Source organism: Coccinella septempunctata, chromosome 4 (assembly GCF_907165205.1).
Source record: "Coccinella septempunctata chromosome 4, icCocSept1.1, whole genome shotgun sequence".
Taxonomy (NCBI): Eukaryota; Metazoa; Arthropoda; class Insecta; order Coleoptera; family Coccinellidae; genus Coccinella; species Coccinella septempunctata.
Window position 1 is genome coordinate 12,406,630 of NC_058192.1, and position 23,219 is coordinate 12,429,848.

A 23,219-nucleotide genomic window follows, 5' to 3' on the forward strand; every position below is an offset into this window, starting at 1 on the left:
TTATTTTTTAACTCGCAAACGGCTTTATCGAATGAAATGAATTTCGGAAGATCGTTTTTCATCCATTTGATGAATCTTTTTCGAACTAAAGATATCACTCACGTTTCCTGTTTTCTCATTATAACCACTACGTACCATAAAAATACCAAAAATTCAATATTCTTAAAACCAAGTTGATAGACGCTATCTAATGAATATTTAGACGTTTTGTAAAATAAAAGTATTCTTCATATTTTCTCGTAGAATGCGCCGTTTTCGAATAATTTGATGTTGAAAGATCAAAAAGTATCAGTGAAATTTGAAAAATTGGGTACTTTGGCTGAATACTACTCTGTTTAAGAAATCCACAGATGTGCAGTGTCACAGATTTAGCTAGTTATTCTGAAGGTAATTTTGTTTTTCCAGGGGTGGCACAGCTCATTATGAAAACATAAAATGGCTATATATTTTTATCAGGGCCGAATAGGAAAAAATGATATAGGAAAAAAGTGTTTCTTTTGACCTCAAAAATCCATTGTTACAATTTTTTTACGAGTCACCTTGTGTAATATTTTTTAAATGCTAAGAAATCTTCTTTTTTGCACAATAAATAGTTTATTGAATAACTGGACTGAAACAAATTGTTCGATGTAGGTATGTATTTGGGAAATAATTTGAGGAGGAAGAGCCCCCACTCTTTTGTTGCCCCAGGGCCTCCAGACCTCTAAATCCGGTCCTGATTCCGATACATTCTGACAGTCAGGCAAGCACTGACCTCTCATATCAAAGATTCTGAGATATAGACAAGGTCTACATCTACAAATACTATGACTTAGTTTTTAGTGAAAAATCCGTTATAGAATCGAACTACCACGAATTAATTTGTGTCAACGATATGCGGACATAGAACTAAGGTTCTTCTTTTTCAACATTGTTGTACAAACTAGTGAGTTGCTTTCATACATGAAAAAACTTCACGAATCCCGATGAATTATACCAAAGTAAACATTTTACCGAAACCGAATTTCGGAAAGTTCGCACCTGTGCTGTGGCTGGTTAATGACGAAAGCCACGGCCAACGGATGGCACGACACACAGCACAATCGGCCGTCAGTTGTTTAAGGACACGCAATCCGATCATCAACTATGTGACATTTGTACAACGCCAACTTTTTCATTTACACCGGTTGCCGCGCGCTGTAATTGATATCGCTGGCGGTGTTAGATCCGAGGCAAAAACAATTTTCACACCTACGTCCCGGCTTCCGGAGGCTGAAAAAGCCGCCTTATCTGTAATTTGAGGAATTACGGATACGTACGTCTCGTTTTCGGTAGCCGATTACCTCGGAAAATTGGACGTTTTTATTAATATACCGGTCATTTCTGGTAATTTGCGAAGACTCCTTCTGGTGTAATCGAGCCCAAGGATTGATAATTGAGCAGTTTTTCGTGTGTGCTCGTTAAGTTTACTTCGGTATTGAAGAAGATGACTTTTGATTTGACATTGACAGGGACGTACATTTTTTCGATGGTCCCTGTATGCAGTGAGAATTTGTCTACTCCATTCACTTTTATTTCAGCACTCGGTTGGCCATGAAATAATTTTAATCAGAAAGATTGTGAATGAAGAGGATGACAAAGAATTTCCTTCTATTGGGAGACCCAAAAAAGTGGTGGCATTTGAGAATTTTATGTTTGATGATTGATTAATGCGAAAAGTTTACTATAGGATTTTCGATGAATGTTATCGTAGAATGAGTTCCGAAAATTGATTTTTCTATTTTTCATTTGACTTGTCCTATACATTGTAAATGTCTAAAGGTACTCATAAATTCCTAATTATTGTTATTATATCAATGTATTAAGATGAACAGCCACACATACGCGCCAGTTGTCCTGTTAATTGTTTATTCATGTGAAATTTTTGTTCGAAGGCGAAGTTCATCTTGACTTGAAACTTCCTTTAATTCCTTTTACTTATATTGATGCAAGATGATTTTTTTGAAGAATTTAACATTCTTGTAATTATCTGTTAATTCCTTCGGGAGATACCCTTTCCCAACCACTGCATCATATGCATTTCATCTTCGGGTTAATATTTTTGAAATCTACAACTGATGTAACGTATTCAAACTTTAGCCAAAGAAGATAACGAACATTAACTCTCCTCAAGCTAGTGCATATTATGATATTATACTGATCTCTTGTATTTTCCATGCAAATAAGTGAACTTGGTATGCCTTCAATCAGTTTGTATAAACTTCAATTATATTCGTCACATATTTTCCGAAGTGATTCGACATTGTGATAAAATACGAAATAACAGACACTTTTACGTAGAACGGGCAACATAGCGTTGATTCAAAACCCAATATTTTGACAAGCTTCATAACCCCACATTTTCGTACTATACACAGTGAAATGTGACAAATTTCCATGGCCAACCGAGTGCTAAAATAAAAGTGAATGGAGTATAGATATTTTCGATTGCATTCACATTGACAAAGAATAGCAATAAATCGTTTTTTTCAGCACATACTTTTGAATGGAAAAATTGTTTAATAGGGACGAAAAGATAATAACAAAATTTTCATAGGTGGCTTTTTCATTGCTAGAACATACCCACAAAATGCCATTTCTGTCCATCAGCATTTCTTTTTACCAAGGTGTGTATCATCACAAGAAAAGGCCTAAGATTTAGTAGGTCAAAATCAACATCATACAAAAAATTTAACCGAAACATTCATTACTAATAGAGTCGTCGTAGTCTAGTTTTATGTTAAATTTGCAGCGTTTTTCCCTAATTTACATTATCCTTGAATTGAGGGATATTTATTCACAAAAAAGATTCAAAAAATATTCCGTATAACTTCAGAAACCCTTATCTCTCCCAAATATTCCTAATTATCCACCCCAATGATGACTACCATGTTGAAATCTTATCGCAATCCTTCCAACACCCTTCCATACGAACTTCGTGCGAGCTAGAGGCTTGTTCAGACAGATTATCGCACCTTCCATCTCCGACTGGTATCGCGGTTCAGTGAAAATCCATCGCGTGCACAATTTTTCTCTAACTATATCCGCTAATTTAGATAACAGACACCTTCGTAGTTATTTGTTCAACTGCTAAACGTGTCTTATTGTTTCTCGGTAACGCTGAAATTGGACATCCTGCATGCTAATCGCCGCAGTTCGAGGTGGATTTTAACGGAAATTAACAGACGATGATGCATGCTCTTCTTCGAATTTAGATAAAACATCGACATTTCTTCAAAGAAGTGAACAATTCCGATAGCAGTCGATAATTATCGAAGACAGAAATTTTGACAGATGACACTTACGTCACTAGAAAATCTGTGGTTCCTAAATGTCATTTCCGGGTGTTCTGAAGATGTTTCACCCAAACAGAAACCTGTGGGAGAAAAACCGAAGCCGAAACCCACATTTCGCAGTATACAGGATGGTCCCCAGCGATCGTCAGACCGATAAAGGGCTCAAGCTCTAGTTGTTCCCCGGTAAAACACAGGGAATTATTAAAACTTTCATTCGATCTGACCGACCAACTGCCACTTGAACACGCAACGAAATGTGAGTTATGTACGTTTGAGTTTTATCAACATGAAAACCGTGTTCGTATATCGTTTAATTAGTCTGAAAAATGAATTCATAAAAGCGTCGGTGGAGTTCGATGATGAATGGAGGTGGTTTTTCGTGGAATCTAACTATGTGTTAATGTACTGGAGGATTCATTTGCATGCAGCAGCGTCAGTTACTGATGAATACTGCAGAAATAAAACAGTGTTCATAATGGCGTATGGTAATATTTCTTATACTTTTCGACTTCATCCAATCACCGTTTTTTGGATAAGCAAAGCGGAGGACATTTCCAACAACTTCAATTAGAAGACTCTGAGACTCATTCTAATGAAAATCATGTGGTCCAGTTTCTTTAGTTTAGGTATAGATTTTCATCATTGTTACTCTGAAATAAGTAAAACCTTTTAATATAATTGAAAGTACAAAAAACGTAATACCTCGATTCATTCAACATTAATGTGTTTGACCTAAGAAAATTATAACTATTTCTAAATCAATGAAAGAAATGTTTTTCGCACGTTGGAAGAAAGCATTATTGAATCTGTTATAGTAACTTTTTATGTGACTCACACAAAATAATGATATACAAGGTGAATCTTTTACTCGTACAAATATTTTAACAGTAAATTCTTGAGGTCAAAAGAAACACTTTTTTCCTTACAATTTTTTTCCGAATCGGCTAGGTTTGAAAGATACAGACTGTTGAAAAACCATAAAAAAATGATATTCTTAGTTCCATCTCACAAACAGTTTTATAGAATGAAATGAATTTCGGAATATAGTTTTTCATTTATTTGATGAATCTTTTTCGAGCACAAGATATCACCCACGTCTACGTCTACGTTTTCTCATTATGATCATTACATACCATAAAAATACCAAAAATTCAAAGAACCTAACTCTTGAAACTAAGTTGGACCCTATCTAATGAATATTCGAACATTTTGTAAAATACAAGTATTCCCCATATTTTGTCATATAATACGCCGTTTTCGAGTAATTTCATGTTCAAAAATCAAAGAGTATCGGTGAAATTTGAAAAATTGGGTACTTAGGCTGAAAAAACTCTGTTTAAAAGATCAACAGTGTCACAGATGTAGCTAGTTATTTTGAAGGTAATTTTGTTTTTTCAGGGGTGGCACAGCTTATTATGAAAAGTTGAAATGGCTATATCTTTTTATCAGGGACGAATCGGAAATTTTTTTATGGAAAACAAGAGTTTCTTTTGACCTCAAGAATCTACTGTTAAAATATTTGTATGAGTCAAACCCTGTATGGGTTAATGCATCAATTTTCATACGAGATTTCGAATCAACTGACTTTGAGAGGACCATTGAGGGGCACACGAGTGTTGATTAGGTTCATGTTTTTTGTGATTTTGTGTAATTTTTATAAATCCTTTGAATATTCTGAGAAAATGCTCTTCATTATATTATATATCCTTCAGGGGTGATATAAAGTCCGGTAAATTAGAAAACTGACCCTTATCGATAATATTGACAGGTGAAATTCAATGTTTTGTGTCACATAAATGTCACAGATGGTTTGTTTGTCTCTGACTTCAATCCGAATCATCTTAAGTCCCTTCGAAAATTCCACATCCTATTTGAAGAAGATTTTGTTTTTATCGCACGTTGTATGGCATGAACTCAAATCCACCCAGTCATGCCAAAATTTAATGTCACGTTGAACGCAGCTTAGATACTGGAGGAATTCCTCTAGCTCTAAAATCTAAATCCTTCGTGTATCAATCACGACAGCCAAATCTCAGAGAGCTGCAGGCTCATCTGTCGACCTCTAAATGACAAAGCGAAAAGAGGCATTCCCAGCATTGTTTCCTAATACCCATCATCATTCTTTCCAGGATGAATCGAAACTAATTGTCTGATAGGGATCTGGATTCGCGCAAATACAGCACTGCCCTACCAGGTTGGTCCCGACCACGATCGGTGGGGCACCTGTACACGCTTTATCGCATCCATTGATCTGACACATGTCGTATATCTTCTGCCCATTAGACTCTTACACACGTTCCGTAGATATCTTCTTGTAGCGACATGGAAAGGGATGAGGAGAGCGGTCCTTCAATTCTGCTGTTGAAATTCGAAACCGTCAGTCAGATGTTGAAAATGGGTGGTTGCAGCTCTTGGACAGGTCTGTATGATATATGGGACTACAAAACTGCGATGGCTGTGTCTGTTGTACATTGACAGTATCTCTTTGGGTTGATTAAATACCCAAATTCATTGTGACATGGGTTTTTCGCAGGAACGCTGCTAACTTTTCGATTTCCAATAACTATTCTTGAAATTATGCTCTTTCAATTCCAAACTCGACAAAATTAGCAGACTTCAAACACACCTTTGAGTAGGTATCACGTTGACTCTTCAACTCAACAGACCTTATTGTTTAGGAGCTAACAAACTCTGTGAACAGGTGAAAATTTGTATCTTCAATTTTCAAAATCTGAGCTCATATAGTTTCCAAGGTGAGTTTTGGACAAGTACAAATATTTCACCAGTAGATTCTAGAGGTCGAAAGAAAAACTTTTTTTCAATACCATTTTTTCCGATTTGGCCCTGATAAAAAGATATAGCCATTTTAAATTTTCATAATAAGCTGTGCCACCCCTGGTAAAACGAAATTAGCTTTCAAACAGAGTTGTATTCAGCCAAAGTACCTAAAAACAAGGAGTCTACTTTACAAACTAAAGTCATTGAACTTTTTTGTTTGGTGTCGTTTTGGATCGACTAATTTATGATTCAGTCCATATCCCTATAACTTCTGAGATCATAATTTTTGATATAGTGCATGAAATTTGTTATAGAAGACATGGGAACAACTATACAATATTCATATGTGTCATACCTATATAAAGATCTAAAAACGCAAAAGGTGAAAATGGATTAATGAACATGTTAATTTTTTATCAGATATTTTAAAAGCATATTCCAAATTCTGTGTCGCAATGTACACAATAAACTCGAGAATCCCCAGAATTTGTCATTTAATATTATCGTCCACATAACACATAAAAGTAAGTATTCATTACTCCGATAAGCTCAGACGTAAACAACTTAATAAGGGAATTAGAAAACATGGAAGTGATAATGAGTCCTCAAGAACACAAACTTTGTATACAAATCCATGTACATACGAATGAAAAACACAGATCCTCGGTAACCATTTCTCTGGTGCGAACACGGTGTAGCACGATTCGAAATGTTCATAGACGTCACGAAAATCATCGGGGTCTATCTATGAACACGGCGTTCAGTATCAATCACGGTAAAATACTCGAATGAGCTTCGTGTAAACAAGCTGGCCATCTCCGAAAGCCACTCAACAAATTGTATTACAAACCCTCGGATCCCGGTAAACAAAAACCATCAAACTACACGCTCGGTTGAGTCCGAAGTCAACACCCAAATACCTACTCGAGAGTTGCCTTTGTAGAACCCGCTGAGCTACTTATACGAGATGTCATATACGTCAAATTTCGTGAAGGGATTTCTGTGATGCGTTCCAGAGGTAGATGGCTGGATATGGACTAGTCCTTTCATGTCGACTTGATGCGGCAGACAGGCGTTGAATGGATAAATACGAATCCGATGGAATTCCTATTCTTGATGATGCCGAGAAGCCTGATTTGCATAACTTTGGGAAGATCGATCATAGGTTTGAATGGTTTCCATTTGGGCAGGTCCAGCAGGAGCACTTTGTCGTAAAAAATACCTGGATTCATCCTTTGATTTTTTATGAATGTGATCAATCATTCTTGCCAGTCGTAAACCAAAATATGCTATCAGTTTCTGAGTCTATGACCATAGTGAAAACTAGGTATATGTCAGATCAAAAAAACGTCAAACTTCATTTTAACTTCAACTTCTTAACTCAGTAAAATTGTAGCTTCCAAACAACAAAATGAAAAAATCTCTCCATCTTCCAGACTTTGAGCACAGGGGATACCCTGATAGAATTTGGCTCTTTATATTATGATCAAATTAATTCAGCTGAATTATTTCTTGAGCTTCAATCTCACATATCCGTTTGAAATATGCGAAAAAAGCTCAGGTTATAAAGCTTCCTGTGTGATCTAGAAAGTGTGAAAAACTAAAGTAATTCTTTCAAAAAGGCATGCGAAAATGATGAACTATGCGTAAAATTCCCAGTTTGTTTCAACCCATTTCAGCAAATAACGCAAACGTAACCAGCACATAATTTATAACTAACAAACATGTCAAACCAGATGTGGAGGCAGCGTAGTTAAGCCTTATTGTTGTTAGCACTAGGGTTTCTGATATCCACACATGTCGCTAAAGTTTCTAAACATGCAGAACCATCAATAACAAACAATCGATACACAAGAGGCGATTGGTTCATGTCAATAAATCTTGTCATCACTCAGGCTTTGTATACAGTCATCACTCAACCCTTTTTCGAAGTTGAAACCCTTTAGTAGGTTCATTTCATTTCAGTGACTTCGATAACTGGGCTAGAATCAAATTTGAAATAATTCGTAGATTCAGTGTGAAACTTTCCGTATTACCGTTATTTTTCATTCTGCGGCATAATGAACAAATATTTAATCGGTCATCAGCTAAAGATCACTTGGTCGCATTTCAAAGTTATCGTTAAGTTCTACTTTTAGCCGCAATATTACGAAATTTTATGTCCAGAAATTCGTTATTAGCCAGGTCTTAAAACGCCAAATAAAATATATCAATTTTCAATTACGCGCTATCGCAACTACGACTAACAAGTAATCAAAAACTGAAAAATATGAAACTAATGAATTGCCGATAAAAACGTACCATTAGACACGTTTACAGATCACGGCAATTTTTTTTTGTATATTCGTTGTAATTGAGGTGGTTAATAACGTCATCGATATTGTTCATTACAAGTGGAGTATGAAGTTAGTTTGTTTGGCGTAAAGAGGTTGTTAGCGATAGGTGATTGCTAAGAAGTATTTATCGCGAATATAATTATTTTCCACTATGGAATAATTGGATACTCCTTAGTTATACCTCCGATACACCATGTGTGACTGTTACTATATGTATTGTTTCAACTTGTGAAACCATTTCACTTTGTGAGTTACGACAAAAAATATTGCTGTTGACGCGAGAAGCGTCATGGCGGACGCGTTTCTTCATGTATTCATTTATTGTATAATTATTGCTCAAGATTGAACATTTCACTGAATCTATTAACTCATGATTCATGTCATAGGTATTGATTCGTTCGATATAATTTAAATTAAAAACAAATTCGTCTATATAAGGGTGATAAAATGAAAAGGACCATAGAATGGAGACCTAAGAGCAAGAAAGCTATACCCAAATGTCGAAATTGAAGAAAGGCTCAAATCAAGCCTCCCATAACTGACTTCCAGATTTATTCTACTCATTAGAGCCTAAACGAAGTTCCAGAAAAGCGCAACTCTTTTAGAGAATGTTGACAACTTTCCTGACTACAGAATTCGTGACAAACATGGCCACCGAGGGCCCAACCACTGACAGCGAACGTCAGGTAAAGGCTGAAGTTGGCACCAACCATAGAGCGCCGTGTTGACACCGGTTCTAGTCATAGAGCGGAGTGAACTGTTTTTGGCCTCCATAATTAAAAATTCAATTCAATTTTTCAGTCTGATACTTCCGACAAGTTGATATTTCCCGTCTTACCTTCCAGTCTTGGTGATGATCATCTCGGTGCCGAGGTCGTGAAACTTATCCCACAGGTCCTTGGTCTCCAGATGGCATTCGACGTTCAGCAGCTCGTCGCAGTTGCAGAAGATCTTGTTCTTCGTGGAAAGCGGTTTTTCCGGCATCAGGTCCGGCGATTCCCGGTCCAGATCGGCGGGCTCGGAACCGCACTCGGATAACGCGTCCGGAGATTGCCGAAGTAACTTCGGCTTGACCGATCGCGACGTTTCGGAATCTGAGCATTCTTCGACGTCGACCTCTACGTCGTCGTCTTCGAGGGCGTCCTCGATCTCCGGGGAACTGAGACGAGGGGGTGAGCCTGAAATACGAGAGAAATGGCTGTTGAAGAAATCAGCAAAACAAATGACGAATTGTTTGTGCAACATCTGGAGCTGGGCAGTTTATACAAAATGACTTCTAACTGTCAAAAAAGTATCATCTGTCATATGTCATTAACTGTCAAAACTATAACTGTGACAGATTACAAGAACACAGATAACGACCCGATATAAACTTTCATGAGCCACGCTTCACTGGTTAATAAATTGATTTTTGCGAAAAAACTTAAGAAAAATGCTATTCAATTGATTGAAAAAAAAACTAGGAAAAATTTCTGGAAAAACAGCTCCGCCATTACATATTGAAATCCTCTATCTTATCCATAATGAACTCCAATCAAAGCTATTTCTGTCAAGTTTTAAATTTCATGATAACATTTTTGGCCATGACAAAATTACGTTCAGTACCATTATGCCATCAAGAGAAAATTAAATCTAAATTCAATAAAGTTGAGAACCAATTACAAACATTATCAAGAGATATATTGGTCCTCAAGCTTTCCCCTTAATTTTTGTATGTTTGGACTCAATTTCCTCGACAAAGATTTTTGCTAAAAATCCACTCAGAAATGAAAAATTTCCTTGGCAATTCACCGATAATATATATATAGTGGGACTTTAAAGGTGAAAAATATGGTGAAAGATTTCATTGGATGGGCATTGGCGTTGGTTGAAACAAACATGAAACCTATTTTCTAAAACATTAATGAAACAATTTATCCATAGGAATAGGATGAATTGTTGCCTATAAAAAATGAATCAAAATTTGTTTCTTGAAATACCTATGTATTCTTAAATAATTGGCACATAATATTGCCATGTACCTATGTGGCACAAGATCAATTTATCTCGAAGAAATTCTTATTTTTATTGTTATCAAGCCTTCTGCAGGTATAATTTCGTCGTTATTTGTCAGTAACTTTCAATTCGTTCAAAAATTTGAAGAATAGCAAATAGGGGATGATGATTCATCCTTTTCGAAGTGATTTATAGTAGCTCTTCGAATCTTCATGAAGAAAAAATTTTCACAATTTTATACTTCCCCCAGCGTGCATTGAAATGACACTGATAACAGGTGATCATATTTTTTGTTGGGCTAAATTTAGAGCTGAAAAATTTGTTCAAAGAAAAAAGGGCATATTTTCGAGAAACATGCATATATCTGCCCCATTTCAACAAGAAACAATTCACCAGTGAACGTCATTTATGTGGTGCCAGCAACCACTACATCCCAAGCGACGGAAAACTGACAAGGTATTCCAGTGTTATCCTGGATAAAATACAGTATTATTTTTAGTTCATTTACCATCAGGGTGTTCACTCCTCTCTTCTTCAGCGGACTCCGATCCCCTAGACATGATAGCGGCGATGGAAAAATCGGTGGCCCTAGATTTCACAGTGGGCACCAAAAGTCCACCTGAAACTCCTTTATCGGGCATCGTTCCAAGCAACATCACCAAACACAGTCAAAAAAGTTCACGAACACCACCAAATCAGTCGAAACAACTCAGAGCAGTCAAAAACTCTCCAAATTTCAACACATATACATCTCTATGACCACCACATAAGCGATACACTAAAGGACTGAAACTCTCCCCAACTTGGCACTGACACTTCCGCTTGACGTTGACTACGGGTGGAGCTTGCAGCCGAAATAGGTGGAGCCAAATCACCGCTTTTGATGAAACGAGTGGTGGGGGATAGAGGCAACACATTGTTCGACTCACAACATAACTGGAGGATGCCTGTATAGTGGCTTTTGTATGAATAATAATAACAAGGGGAATAACGAGAATAGGTGAAGGGGGGGGGGGGAGTGTCAGCGAGGGGAAGCGTATGAATTGGCAGGGAAAGAAGGTAATGGGGAGCACAAAGAATTTAAGTGGTGTGTATAAACGATGAGGAGTGTGAAATGTTTGTGTCCTTACATTAAGTCAGCGTGATAATGACAATTCGGAACTTATTCTTCGGGTGGGAATGACCTCAGTTGACTACTTCTGAGCCAATAGATTGCCTCCCAGATGAAATCGTATCTTGAGTTATTTATTGGCATTTTAGATAGTTCAACTATATCACTCATATCGGCTAGTTGCAGTTCAAATATCCTATTAGGTCTGGAGGAATATTACTGATATCCCTATCCATTCTTTATGATCATGAACACTATTCATACCTTGTTCTTAATTAGCTTATGAAATCTAGCGGATTTCGTTAAATATTAAGTTGACAACAGCAAATGACAAATGACAGTTTTTCTCACGAATGACTTAATCGACACTCACCGTGACGACAGCGGACGATAAGTGTCTGCGGACGAAAAATACTTCATACATTTACGTGAAATGTAATTTTTCTGTTTTGTACGGAGGAAAAAACAGTTATACTTCGAAATATGGTGAGCGCGTTTGATATTCTGTTTCCAAATGAAGTTCGCTTTCTAATACCATCGTTGGAAGATAAAAATAAGAAATATGGCATATCCAGTTGGTTGAATTGAATCTCAGGAAAGCGTGCTTGCCAATTCGCTAACGTCGTTTGCTGGAAATCTATAAATTTGCAGATCGGAGAAAGCTATCCAAAGTTCCTCGATATATTTTAGCGTATATAAACGCCGGTTAGGAAGGATTCAAGGATGTGGGGGAGTTATCGATCTAGGGGAAGTATTTCAACAGGGAAGACGTACTGAATTCCACACCAAATAAATTTGGAGAAATTGTGCAGGAGAGTTCCCTTGAAATCAACAATTTTTCGGGGTCTTTGAAATAAGATAGGAGATTATTAAAACACAAAGAAGTATTTTGTGTGTTTTCTTTTTTTTAATTCTTCTTATAATTTATTCTCGATAAATGTTACAGGTAGGTATATAAAGTGTTACATTGAAGCAAATAAAAGTAGTTGATTTTTTTAGTAGAAAAACTTTCGGGGGATAACCTTAACTTTGTCATAAAAAATCCCAATCTGCATCATATCTTGGTCTTGGTATTACCAACATTCGACTGAAGTTGTTCGATCAAATGTATTTTCATCCCAAAACTTTCAAGGAAATCTCGCAGGAACTACGTAAAACTCGTTTTAGAATTGTTCACTACATGATACCTAATTTCAAAAGTTTCGAAGTAATTGAGCAATTTCGCTAATAAAAACGCTCCAATCGGATCTAGCAAATGGCGTATAACGAACGCATCGTCCATTTTTTTAAGGTACCAAATTACTTCCTCACTGCATCGAAATAATGATTCCTGTCATCAAAATGATATTAGTGAACGGTATAACGTGCTTTTCAAAAGAAAGCTCACAATCTGATACTCCATGAAAGGGATCGTCCCTTCTACACAAAGAAAAAAAGTTAACGGCAAAATTATGTCATTGTGAACATATGGACATGGGCTTAAAATAGTTGAGGTTAGTAATTGTACGATGACCTCACATTATTTTCATGTCAAGTCAAACACATTGTTGGTCCTGGGAAAATTTATGAGCAGCAGCAAAAACAAACCGCTCGGAAAAAATTGAGTTTGTTGATGTTTTCCGCGGATGTCTATTTTCTATATCATCTTAATATTTTTTCAATTACCTACATAAAGACAGGTCCAACTAATCGTTCTTTGACCATGTGTCAAAAATGTACAGAGATCTACATTCGGCACGTGCGACCTAGGTGGCATATTCGCCTACTTGGCATATTCGCCTACAATGGAGCCTCTCCTTTTTGATTTATATGGGCGCTCAAAAAAGTCAGAGTCGTCGCAGCTTGAAAAAAACACTATATTTTGCATATCTGGAAAACAAAGTGTTATATAGCTACTTCCAAACAATTCATCTGTCAAAATTTTATATGGCCCACTCGATTAAGTCATTGAAAGGACTGACTTTACAGAGGGATCTCATGAAACTCAGGTATCATCCAAACCTAACACTGTTGAATAAATGCAACTGGCATCTTCAAATTTAACACTTTTATTGTCTCTCTACGTGGCAATGGAATGCTAATCTGGGCCGGAATCAGGTACACCATAATGCACTAAATCCTGAAAAGAATTATCGTTACGCCTGTGGTGAGTGAAGTTAAGTTGGCATTATTGAATGAAACGTGTGGATTATAATCAGCAATGGCCGGGTGTCCGCACTCTGTGGCCGGTGGGTGGCCGGCGGCCCGCGGTGACAAGAGAGGGGGCAGGTTTGTAGTGATATCAAGTGGCTTGTCTGCAGCCGGTGTCGCCACTGTTGCCACGGCGCTGATTGATGGCCATGCTCACGCGAGAGAGACCACACACGTCAACCCCGCCCATTGGCCACCACGCCTTTTTATATTTGGCCCAGGCGGTGTTGCCACGTCGTGTAGGTGCGACATAACCTAATATGTCAATTTTTGATTATCTATGAGCTTGCTACTTTCCAATTGGTGTACTTTACTTATCTTATGATTAAGCGATAGTTTTCCAAACATTTCAAAAAGGAATTTGTTTCCCTAGAACCGATTCAGCTACGAAGCCAGTTTATTTATAATCCCTCACAAAAGTAAAAGAAGTTCAGAAATTTAGATATCATTTCAATTCTTGCCAATTATGCGTAGACGAAGTATTAGTGCGTATAAAGCCAATAGGACCATTGGTATGATTGAGGAGGGACGTTATCAGAGGGATGTTGCGAATTTCCTTCAAGTTACAGAAAGTGTGGTATCACAGCTCGTCCATATATAGTGAGAAACTGGAAACGTGAAATGTAGAAAGACCGAGACGTGGACGCCCAAGATCTGCCATTCCTGCACAAGATCGGTTTCTGACTGCGTCTATACCTGTAGAGAATACTTGTTGAATCATGCAAGAGCGGCTTTGGAACGCTTCTGGTGTTTTGGTTTAGATTCAAACAGTTCGTCGAAGACCTCTAGACGTTAATCTACATTTTCGACGACTTTTGAGAAGGCATTCCACTAACTCAAAACTATATATAACTTCGAGTATGGGGATCTTTACTCTGGTGGCCGTAAAAATCGCAGATTGGTTCAGGAAGTTCAGAGGTGGTAAGTACAGTTACTGACGTTACTGTTTGAGGAAACATTAGGTTCAATGGACGTGCTTGGTGCTAGATGCTACCTCAACCCTCTCCTTTCCATTGAGAGGATCAGCTATACAAAGAGCTTTGGATTGTCATCAACCACCTCCACATACAGTTACAGTTCAGAAACTCCACACTCAAAAACGGCTTTTACCGCAACTCTAGAGATAAATTGATCAAGGCTTCTCCAAGTATGGAAAGGGGTTGTCAAGCTGTGATTGATGTTCGAGGAAGCCATACTCTTTACCCAACTATGCAAATACTAAAAATACATTTTCACCTGGAACGGTGAAACCAAAGAGTTAATACTCTTTGGTGAAAATAGAATGGTCATAAAAACGAGTTAGATAAGTGAGTAAACATTTAGATATCTCATACATACATATTTAAAAAACTGGTGAGGAAAATGGAAACTCTTGAAACATGAAACAGATTATTAATGATGAATCATGATGTACTCCTTACTGCTGATTATGACACATCGATCAACATAAAGAGTATCGAATTTCCAAAAATTCCACTTTATAACCCATAAAAACTCCTCCTTTGGGTGTGGATAGCATTTGACGGCTTCAAATGAGGCGAATCTGCACATGGCAAGGCATTAATGAGGCTCGTATTTCGCATTGTCCGTCATAAAGACCACACACAAACACAAACATGCTTATAGCTTCAGTACCTTGGGTTTTGAAAAACGTTTTTATTCATCTTTACATATGTGCTTGAATTCGTGAAACCAAATCATTTGTCATCTTCAGCATTCTGCTCCCCATTTTCAACATACATATACCTTACCGAATGTCTTACTTTTATTTTACGAAAACCATGCCATAAACTCGAAATAGCCTTCATTTATCGAAAGATAAATCAACGATAATATCTGTTATTTGAGGCTCACCGTATAGTGCATAGATATAGGTTTATAACGATTTTCACTGGATCTGTAGCAAAAACTAAATTTTCATGAATATCTATCAACGCATGATCATATGAATGCCAAACCCTACTCCTTTTGTGAAAATTATTTCAAGAAGATATGACAACGAAAAATTTCAAGAATTCTTTCAATTTCTAACCCAACAATCATATAGACCTCAAATCTGATGCATTTCCAATCCATTGTTTAAGATCCTGCGAAGTTTCCCAATATCTTTGAGAGAATCTGGCAACGTAGCCACATAAACCAAGACTGGATTGGTATTAATACGTTAATCCTTGGCTACTGGAAAAAGTCCTTCTCTCAGGCTCAAACGCCAGCCTGAAGACAGAAAGATAAAAAGTATCCACGTCATTCAACATCCAGGGTTCCCACAGGAAATTCAAAATTTCACCGCAGGAATCGTTGACAGTAATTGATGTACGGTTTATGTGTTTACCGCATTCAATTAAACGAGAAACAAAGGGGGCTTTGTTCACAGCGAATCATAGTTTTTCAGTGGAATTAATTGCAATCCATTTCGTTAGCGGGTACATAATTATGTATGGTTATATCACAAAACATGTTATTTTCTTCTGCTTCGGGTCTCTTCTTCTATTTCAGAATATAGTGGCATAGAGCTTCTATTTTTCCATCTCAATGGCAATAATTGGGAGTGTTTGTCAGGGTTGGTTTTTCGAAATTGCACCTTGAATCTTTGACGTTGACTTTGAAGTTTATATAGCTGTATTGACACCTCCAGATATTAATACCAGAGGATGGCAAAAATGAAAAATTTTACCAAATAATTCTCTATTGCCTCATTTAGAGTAGACTTAAGAAGAAAGCTACACCATGAGCAAATCTCATGATTGAAACTATCATACTAGATAAAGCATTTTATAAACTGAAGTACTGAAAGATAATTACTTATTGTTTTTTATGTGGATACCGTGCTTAGCGAAGTTTGAGGGACCTATCCTGTGCCACTGTGGACCGAAAATATACAGGGTGTTCAGGCCCTACATGTCTCTTTCTCAGGTTTGAATAAAGTATAGATATAAGTCCAGTCAGGAATTCTTCAATTTTTCTTCCTACGACGCACCCTGCGAAGATATGAAGCTCCAAATGGTACTCCCATCATTCAGTTGATAACTTCTGAAAGAGTCAAAATAATCTGGAATCTGGTATAATTTTTTGTATTCAGGACCTCTAGGAATGGACTAACCCCTAGCACTTAATGGTCAGAAACTAACCTAACCTAACCTAACCTAACACTAATAGTCAGAAACTCTTTTGGTTGAGGATATCAGTGAGATCCCTCCATTTATGTATTTTAATATTAAATCTGCGAAAAAAGATATTCTGATGCAACATCAAAAAATGCACCGTTTTCGAGTTACAAGCATTTTTATGATTGAGTATCAAAATATTTTTTCCGAGTTCTATTCAAAACCTCTTCTTCCAATGCTGCTGTTCTAAACATTTTTCCTACCTCCTATACCTTCTTTTTTTGTTAAATACTCCCTCAAAAAGAATTTAGATGAACAATAATTAACGAAAATTCAGACTACTTTTGGAATCATTTATCAGATTTAATAACCAAAGCAACAATAAACAGGTTGCATGCATTTATGAGAAAATATTTTTATATTCAATCAAGAAATGATTGTAATGGGATAAACGATTTGAAAGCATATATCTTAACAGGGAAGCTTCGTAGAAAAAAAAAATTAAAGCATTCCTCACTCGTCTCTGTATATCTTATTCACATTTAAAAAAGAGTCACGTAATGCCGGGACACCCTGTATAATTTTATAGTACTCTTCAACGAGCACTATAGATATATAGTTCAATTAGTCACAAAAAAAGACTGAAAGCAGATGAAAGACGGTCACGTTACCTGATATGTATTTCCTTCAAAAGGTAATAAAAATAAGGAATAAAATTTCAAGCCCCTCCAGCAAAATTCCCCCCAACTTCTTGTACCTTAACAACTAGATAAAAGAGCAGATATCAACTTATTTATGGATCCGTGGTGAGACGGACACATCAAAGGAAAACTAATAATTACCGCGGTAATAAATGTTTTAATTAGGATTACAAATAGGAGTAATAACAGGCGTTCTGAGACGTAATTGCCCAATTGATTATTTATAGGCAGCTTCCACCACTAATTAATAACTGAAAGTGAGAAATTCGAGTAGAAGGTATAATGATTTCGAGTAGGTTCATTGAGAATAATTCGTATGTGGATAAGATGGGATTATCCGAGAATATATTACACAAGCTGCTACTGTCTTTACCTGGAAATATCGGCGAAACGACCTTGTTTTTAATAGGATTCTCTAGGAAGTATTCAAGCAGTTGTTCGAGCATCTTTCTTCTGGTAATTTTGACGAAGGTATAGGTAGATGTCGATAGATGAAATATTATATATTCTCATGTTGAGTTTTCTTTTGGGAAAACTGAATTTTGTCTGTCAACTTGGGTTAACATTATGATTTCGAATAGCGAAGAAATTTTCAAGAAAACCCGTTATTTATTCGAAATTAGCTGAAGATTATCATACAGGAGGAAAAGGATCACCCTGCCACATACAAAACAACAACTTGATAGGTATCTTTTCAGAATATTTTGTATTAACTGAATATCCTTTGTGTCTTATTCATAACTTTCCTTTTCACCTTGAAATGTCCTCCTCTTTGTCCCAAACACTTATCACATCTTCAAAAAATGTTACTCAAAATGAGTGGACCATCTTCAGCCATTGATACAGGGCGTTGTGGTTTCTTTGTCACTTAGATTAATCGTGTTATTCCTAACAACGTCATGATCTTGAGTACCAAATAACGAACTTGAGCCCCACCCATCAAATTCTCATATATGGATATTTGCACCGGTTCCCCCTGTGTACTGAAAACCACCAGATAATTCAGCCCTACGGGGGGCCCATTCACTGAGATACAAGGGGAGTTCGCCTTGTTAGAAATTCCTCCATACACCATCCCTTAACGGTCAATTAAAGCCATATTCAATCTGTGGTTGATACAATATATTTGTTACGTTCATTCGAAAGGCCAAGGTCTTTGTGCGAAAGCAGAAGGCGTGCTTTTGTCGCCAGAAGAAAAGGGGGTTCCTCCCTGGTGGCCCTTAATGGTTGTCACTATAGGTAACAGCATCAAAATTTATGGGTTTCTTCCTCGGATTGTTTAAAAAGTATAACACTGAAACTGTGGCATTGTGCATGTTTAGAGGTTGAATGGACCAGTCGAGGGTTGGTTTTGGGATGTATGGGTGAGGTGGATTATTTGGATGGTCCGCTGTGAAGTCATGACCCACCTGGACCGGAGCAAAGTCATTTCACACGGTCCTCGTGCCTGCTTCTTGTGCCCTGAGGATGATTCTTTCCGTGGTTAATGATGATTGAGGATTTTTTAATGCGGGATGAGCTCATACGCACATCTAGGGACATTATGGAGATTTATTAGAAGGCTTGAATACTTAGGCATCTGACTACGGTGTGGAAAAACTTGGTACCTACTCGATAGTCTTAAGGTTGCATATATGATTTGAAAAAGGGTCGAAAGCAAGGTCAGTTTTCTAGAGATTTATCATTTTGAGGTAGGTAATGTTCTAAATTTCTAATTTTGAATCTAAAACGACCTTGAACAACCATGTTGTTGGATTCGCAGAAATTATCTAGGGATTTAAAATTTGTCAGTCAAGTTCGTTGAGAGTTGTAGGCATCTGAATGCCAGAAACCCATTTACTATCTACTAGCTCAATTTGATCTCTATTTCTGGATATTGAAAAAATATATGGGTCACTAGAGTAATTTACTTCGGTTAGAAATATTCATCAATTTAAAGGAACTCTTTAATGCTTCATTCATAGTGTCTCCAACACTAATGTTTTCATATTCAACAGTTCCTAAATTGATGGCGAATTAGATCCTATTTCAGAATCTCCTAGACAAGAAACTGACTGAAACATCATCTACTACAATGATCCCCTTTCATTGTACCTATAACCTGTTACGAAACTTCATGGAAATTAGCATCAATAACAGGGTTTATCCCATCTTTTATTTGAATGATTTCAATTCCTGGGAAAGTTCAAATTAAACAACACAGCATTATGTGTTATGAATCCGAATTGCTTCCATGTAATTTACGGCCCATTCAGAGGCAATTAGCTGGCATTACCACCATTAATAGCTGAAATAATTACCTAAACCAAACTAGCCATCAGTCATCCACTACGTCTAGCTGTAACCTGATGGGACTCGAGATATCAAAGCATTAGTTAGATATAAAGAAGTTGGGACCACCACTATGGTATTTTCTCCCATAGCTGTCAAGGCTCATTCATTTCATTTTATTCGTTCATTTTATTTGATTTGAAAAAAAAAATCATACAGACCCTATATTCAAATTCATCCTGAAGAAAATCTCAGAATTTCCATTCCATGAAGTCCAGTAAAAGAAAGCTCGAAATTGTTGAGGAAAGACTGATATTTTTTTATATGTAAGTTTTAAAGCGTTCAACGAATGCCAATCTGTTCCGAACTGTGAAAAATAATTGGGAAAACAACAACATATTTTGGGAAACATGTTCGTAAACAGTGTCATCGAAGTATGATGAACACTCAAACCGAACGATCTGTTTGTTAATTACAACACTTCGAAGACCTCGTCGTGAGAATCTACACTGCTCCAATCTCACAAACTTGTCAATTCATACAACATTAGGAAACAATTACGAACATAAAGAAATTCAATTTCCTCACCATTGCGCGATCACATGAAGTAATTCTGGACACAGTTGAATTATGACAGCTTTCATTGTTAATTTCTCAACCGTTGCGATTTTTCGACGTGAAAAAATCTGGACTGACAGCTCCTGTTCTTGAAATGCATTCGCTAACAAGTTGTCGGATTGTTAGGCATTGCTACACACTCGCCAGAATGGAAACAAAAACGCCACTCACTGGCCCAGAGTCTTTCAGTAGTATTAGAAAAGGAATAACCTATAAGAGAAATATTCTGGAGGAATCTTCCAGTAATGGATCATTCCAAAAAGTTCCTACGGAATTTCAAAACAGCAAGGTTAAAGAAGTATCAGAGTAGGAACAAGTTGCGCTCTCCACTGGGCTTCCACACAGGACGTTGTCGCCTTAGAAAGGATGATGAGAAAGGGTTCATCAGAAATTGATGAATCCTGTAGATTCTGTTCACCTGGTTACAGAATGCATCGCCATTGAAAGCCTGCACAACGAATGTCTTGGACTAGAAAATTATAGGAAGAATGAGGACGTAGCCTCCTTGAAGTACTTTCAGATACTGGGGTTCTTTGAAACTCTGGAGCTGCAGGGAGAGCTGTGAGCTGTAGATGGCACATTTATGAGAACAACTCCCTATAGGAAGAGTGGTTGTTGTGTTAACTGTGAGTGTAACTGTGAGTAGAAAGCTAAATGTGGATTGATTTTATCCTGTGGGTTCTTTGTTCTTTTTATCAACTATTTTGCAACGTGTGTTCCTAACAATTTTATCAATCCAGTTTTTTACACCATGAATGAAACCTAAAAAGGCCTTCGTGTCAGGTCAAGTGTTTTGTTGCCCATTCTGCTAGGGGGAGTTGTATAGGGTGGATACAAATCAATCTCTTTTGGAACCATTTTGAACAAATAAAGCTTATTATACTGAAGTATCATGAGAAAACCCTTTCCTAATTGAAGGCCAGATCTTGTAGTCCTCCAATTCCTATCATGCCGCTCTTTCAATCGTTTTTTTTCGATCATACGAGGATGTATTGATATCTAGTTAGCCTAGACCAGTTCCATGCAACGAACAATAACTCATTAGAAGTGTCAGTGTGAAGTTTGAGGTCAAAAAAGGAAACCAGAGTTACGCAATGAATTAAAACAAAGAAGATGTCCACCGAAATTGTAAAAATCGAAAAATTGGAGTAATGAGCCATGATCAAGTACCTGTATTCAAAAGGGTTAAGAGGTGAGCAGGGTTACGAAGATATGATATGGTCATCAATGCCCTTCGTATGCGACCGTGAAAAATTGGACTGCAAGCTTCAAAAGAGGTAAATTTTCCATTGAAGATGATGACCCATCGGGAAGGCCAGTTTCTGTGTCAGTCCCCGAAAATATCGATGCAGTTCATGACATGATCTTATCAGACCACCGAATTGGGCTAAAACTGATATCTGAAGCACTGAATATTTCATACGAACGCGTTCATCATACAGTTCACGTCAATTTGGACATGAGAAAAATTGCAGCAAAATGGATCCCCAAATGTTTGAATGTTGACCAAAAGCGTGCAAGCGTAGAAGCATCGTGTTTGATCTGTGCTCGATTTGAAAACGATGTAGACTTCAAACCGAATTGTTACTATGGATGAGACTTTGGTACATTTCTACGATCCAGAAACAAAGCAACAATCGATGGAATGGCGACACTCTGGTTCTCTAAGACCTAAGAAGTTTCGTGTCCAAAAATCTGCTGGAAAAGTTCTTGCTTCAGTTTTTTGGGATTGCCACGGAGTAATCATGATTGGTTTTTTGGATAAGGGTAAAACAATAACCGGAGATTACTATTCGACAATACTGACCACTCTACGGAAAAAAATTTAAGAGAAAAGACGCAGAAAGCTATCCAAAGGTGTTTTGTTTTTGCAGGACAACGCCCCTGCACACAAATCTTATGTTACCATGCAAAAAATTCGTGATTTAGGGTTTGAATTACTAGAACACCCCCCTTAGTCACCAGATTTGGCTCCATCCGACTATCATCTCTTTCCTCAACTGAAAAAAAGTTTAAAAGGTCGTAAATTTTCTTCTAACTAGAAGGGAATGAAAGCTGTGGAGTTCTGGTTTGCAGAGCAAGGAGAAACATTTTTTTGAAAGGTCTAGAGACGTTGCAGGTTCGCTGTAATAAATGTATCCAATTAAGAGGAGAATATGTTGAGTAATAAAATTTTGTTTGGTTCTATAGTAGGCTAAGAATTTTTCAATATATCCTCGTACAACTACAGCAGGAAGTCATGAACAAGAACCAGCGTGCGGATAGTAATGGGAGCGTCGACAAGAGCATAAGGGTAGAATTCGCCAGGACTACAAATTCTTGCGCGGTCTATGCTGGATCACTTCATTAGCATGCGACCCACAGGCCGCTCTCGCAGCACAGCACCGAGCGAAAATAGCTGCATTAATTAGCATTTAGATGGTCTAATGATAATTAGTCGCCTTGAAGCGCGCAGGGAAACCAGCTGCGACGCCTGGATAAAACATGGCGTCTAACGGCGTCGGTTGGACAGCGGCGGAGATGTAGTTACAGGAGCAATCTATACTGTTTTTTATCGTTCAGAATCTAGGTATACAGGCTGTGCCGAAATTGGAGTTCAAAAAGAAAAGAGGAGATTCTTTGAGTGATTTTAATAAAAAAAGTCCCATAAATGTGGAACCACAAGATATTGGACTTAAATTTGGCATAAATATTATCGAGATGAAAATACTTGTTGGGTTTGGGAACGTTATTAAAAGAAACCACTTTGTGTGATGGCCAACGTTTCGCAAAATTTATAATTGCATCATCAGAGCTCTAGA

General features: G+C 37.3%; 1 protein-coding gene across 1 annotated transcript in view; it reads right to left on the reverse strand.

Annotated features, from left to right (window-relative positions):
* Positions 1-11,239, reverse strand: part of LOC123312160 (T-box transcription factor TBX20-like) — a 68,259-nt gene extending 57,020 nt beyond the window's left edge. The window contains exons 1-2 of the mRNA XM_044896417.1: positions 10,932-11,239; positions 9,267-9,606 (exon numbers count right to left, since the gene is read on the reverse strand). Of these exons, the coding sequence (XP_044752352.1) occupies positions 9,267-9,606; positions 10,932-11,079 (488 nt within the window). The 5' untranslated portion in view covers positions 11,080-11,239. The remainder of the gene's footprint in view (positions 1-9,266; positions 9,607-10,931) is intronic.
* Positions 11,240-23,219: the final 11,980 nt, after the last annotated feature.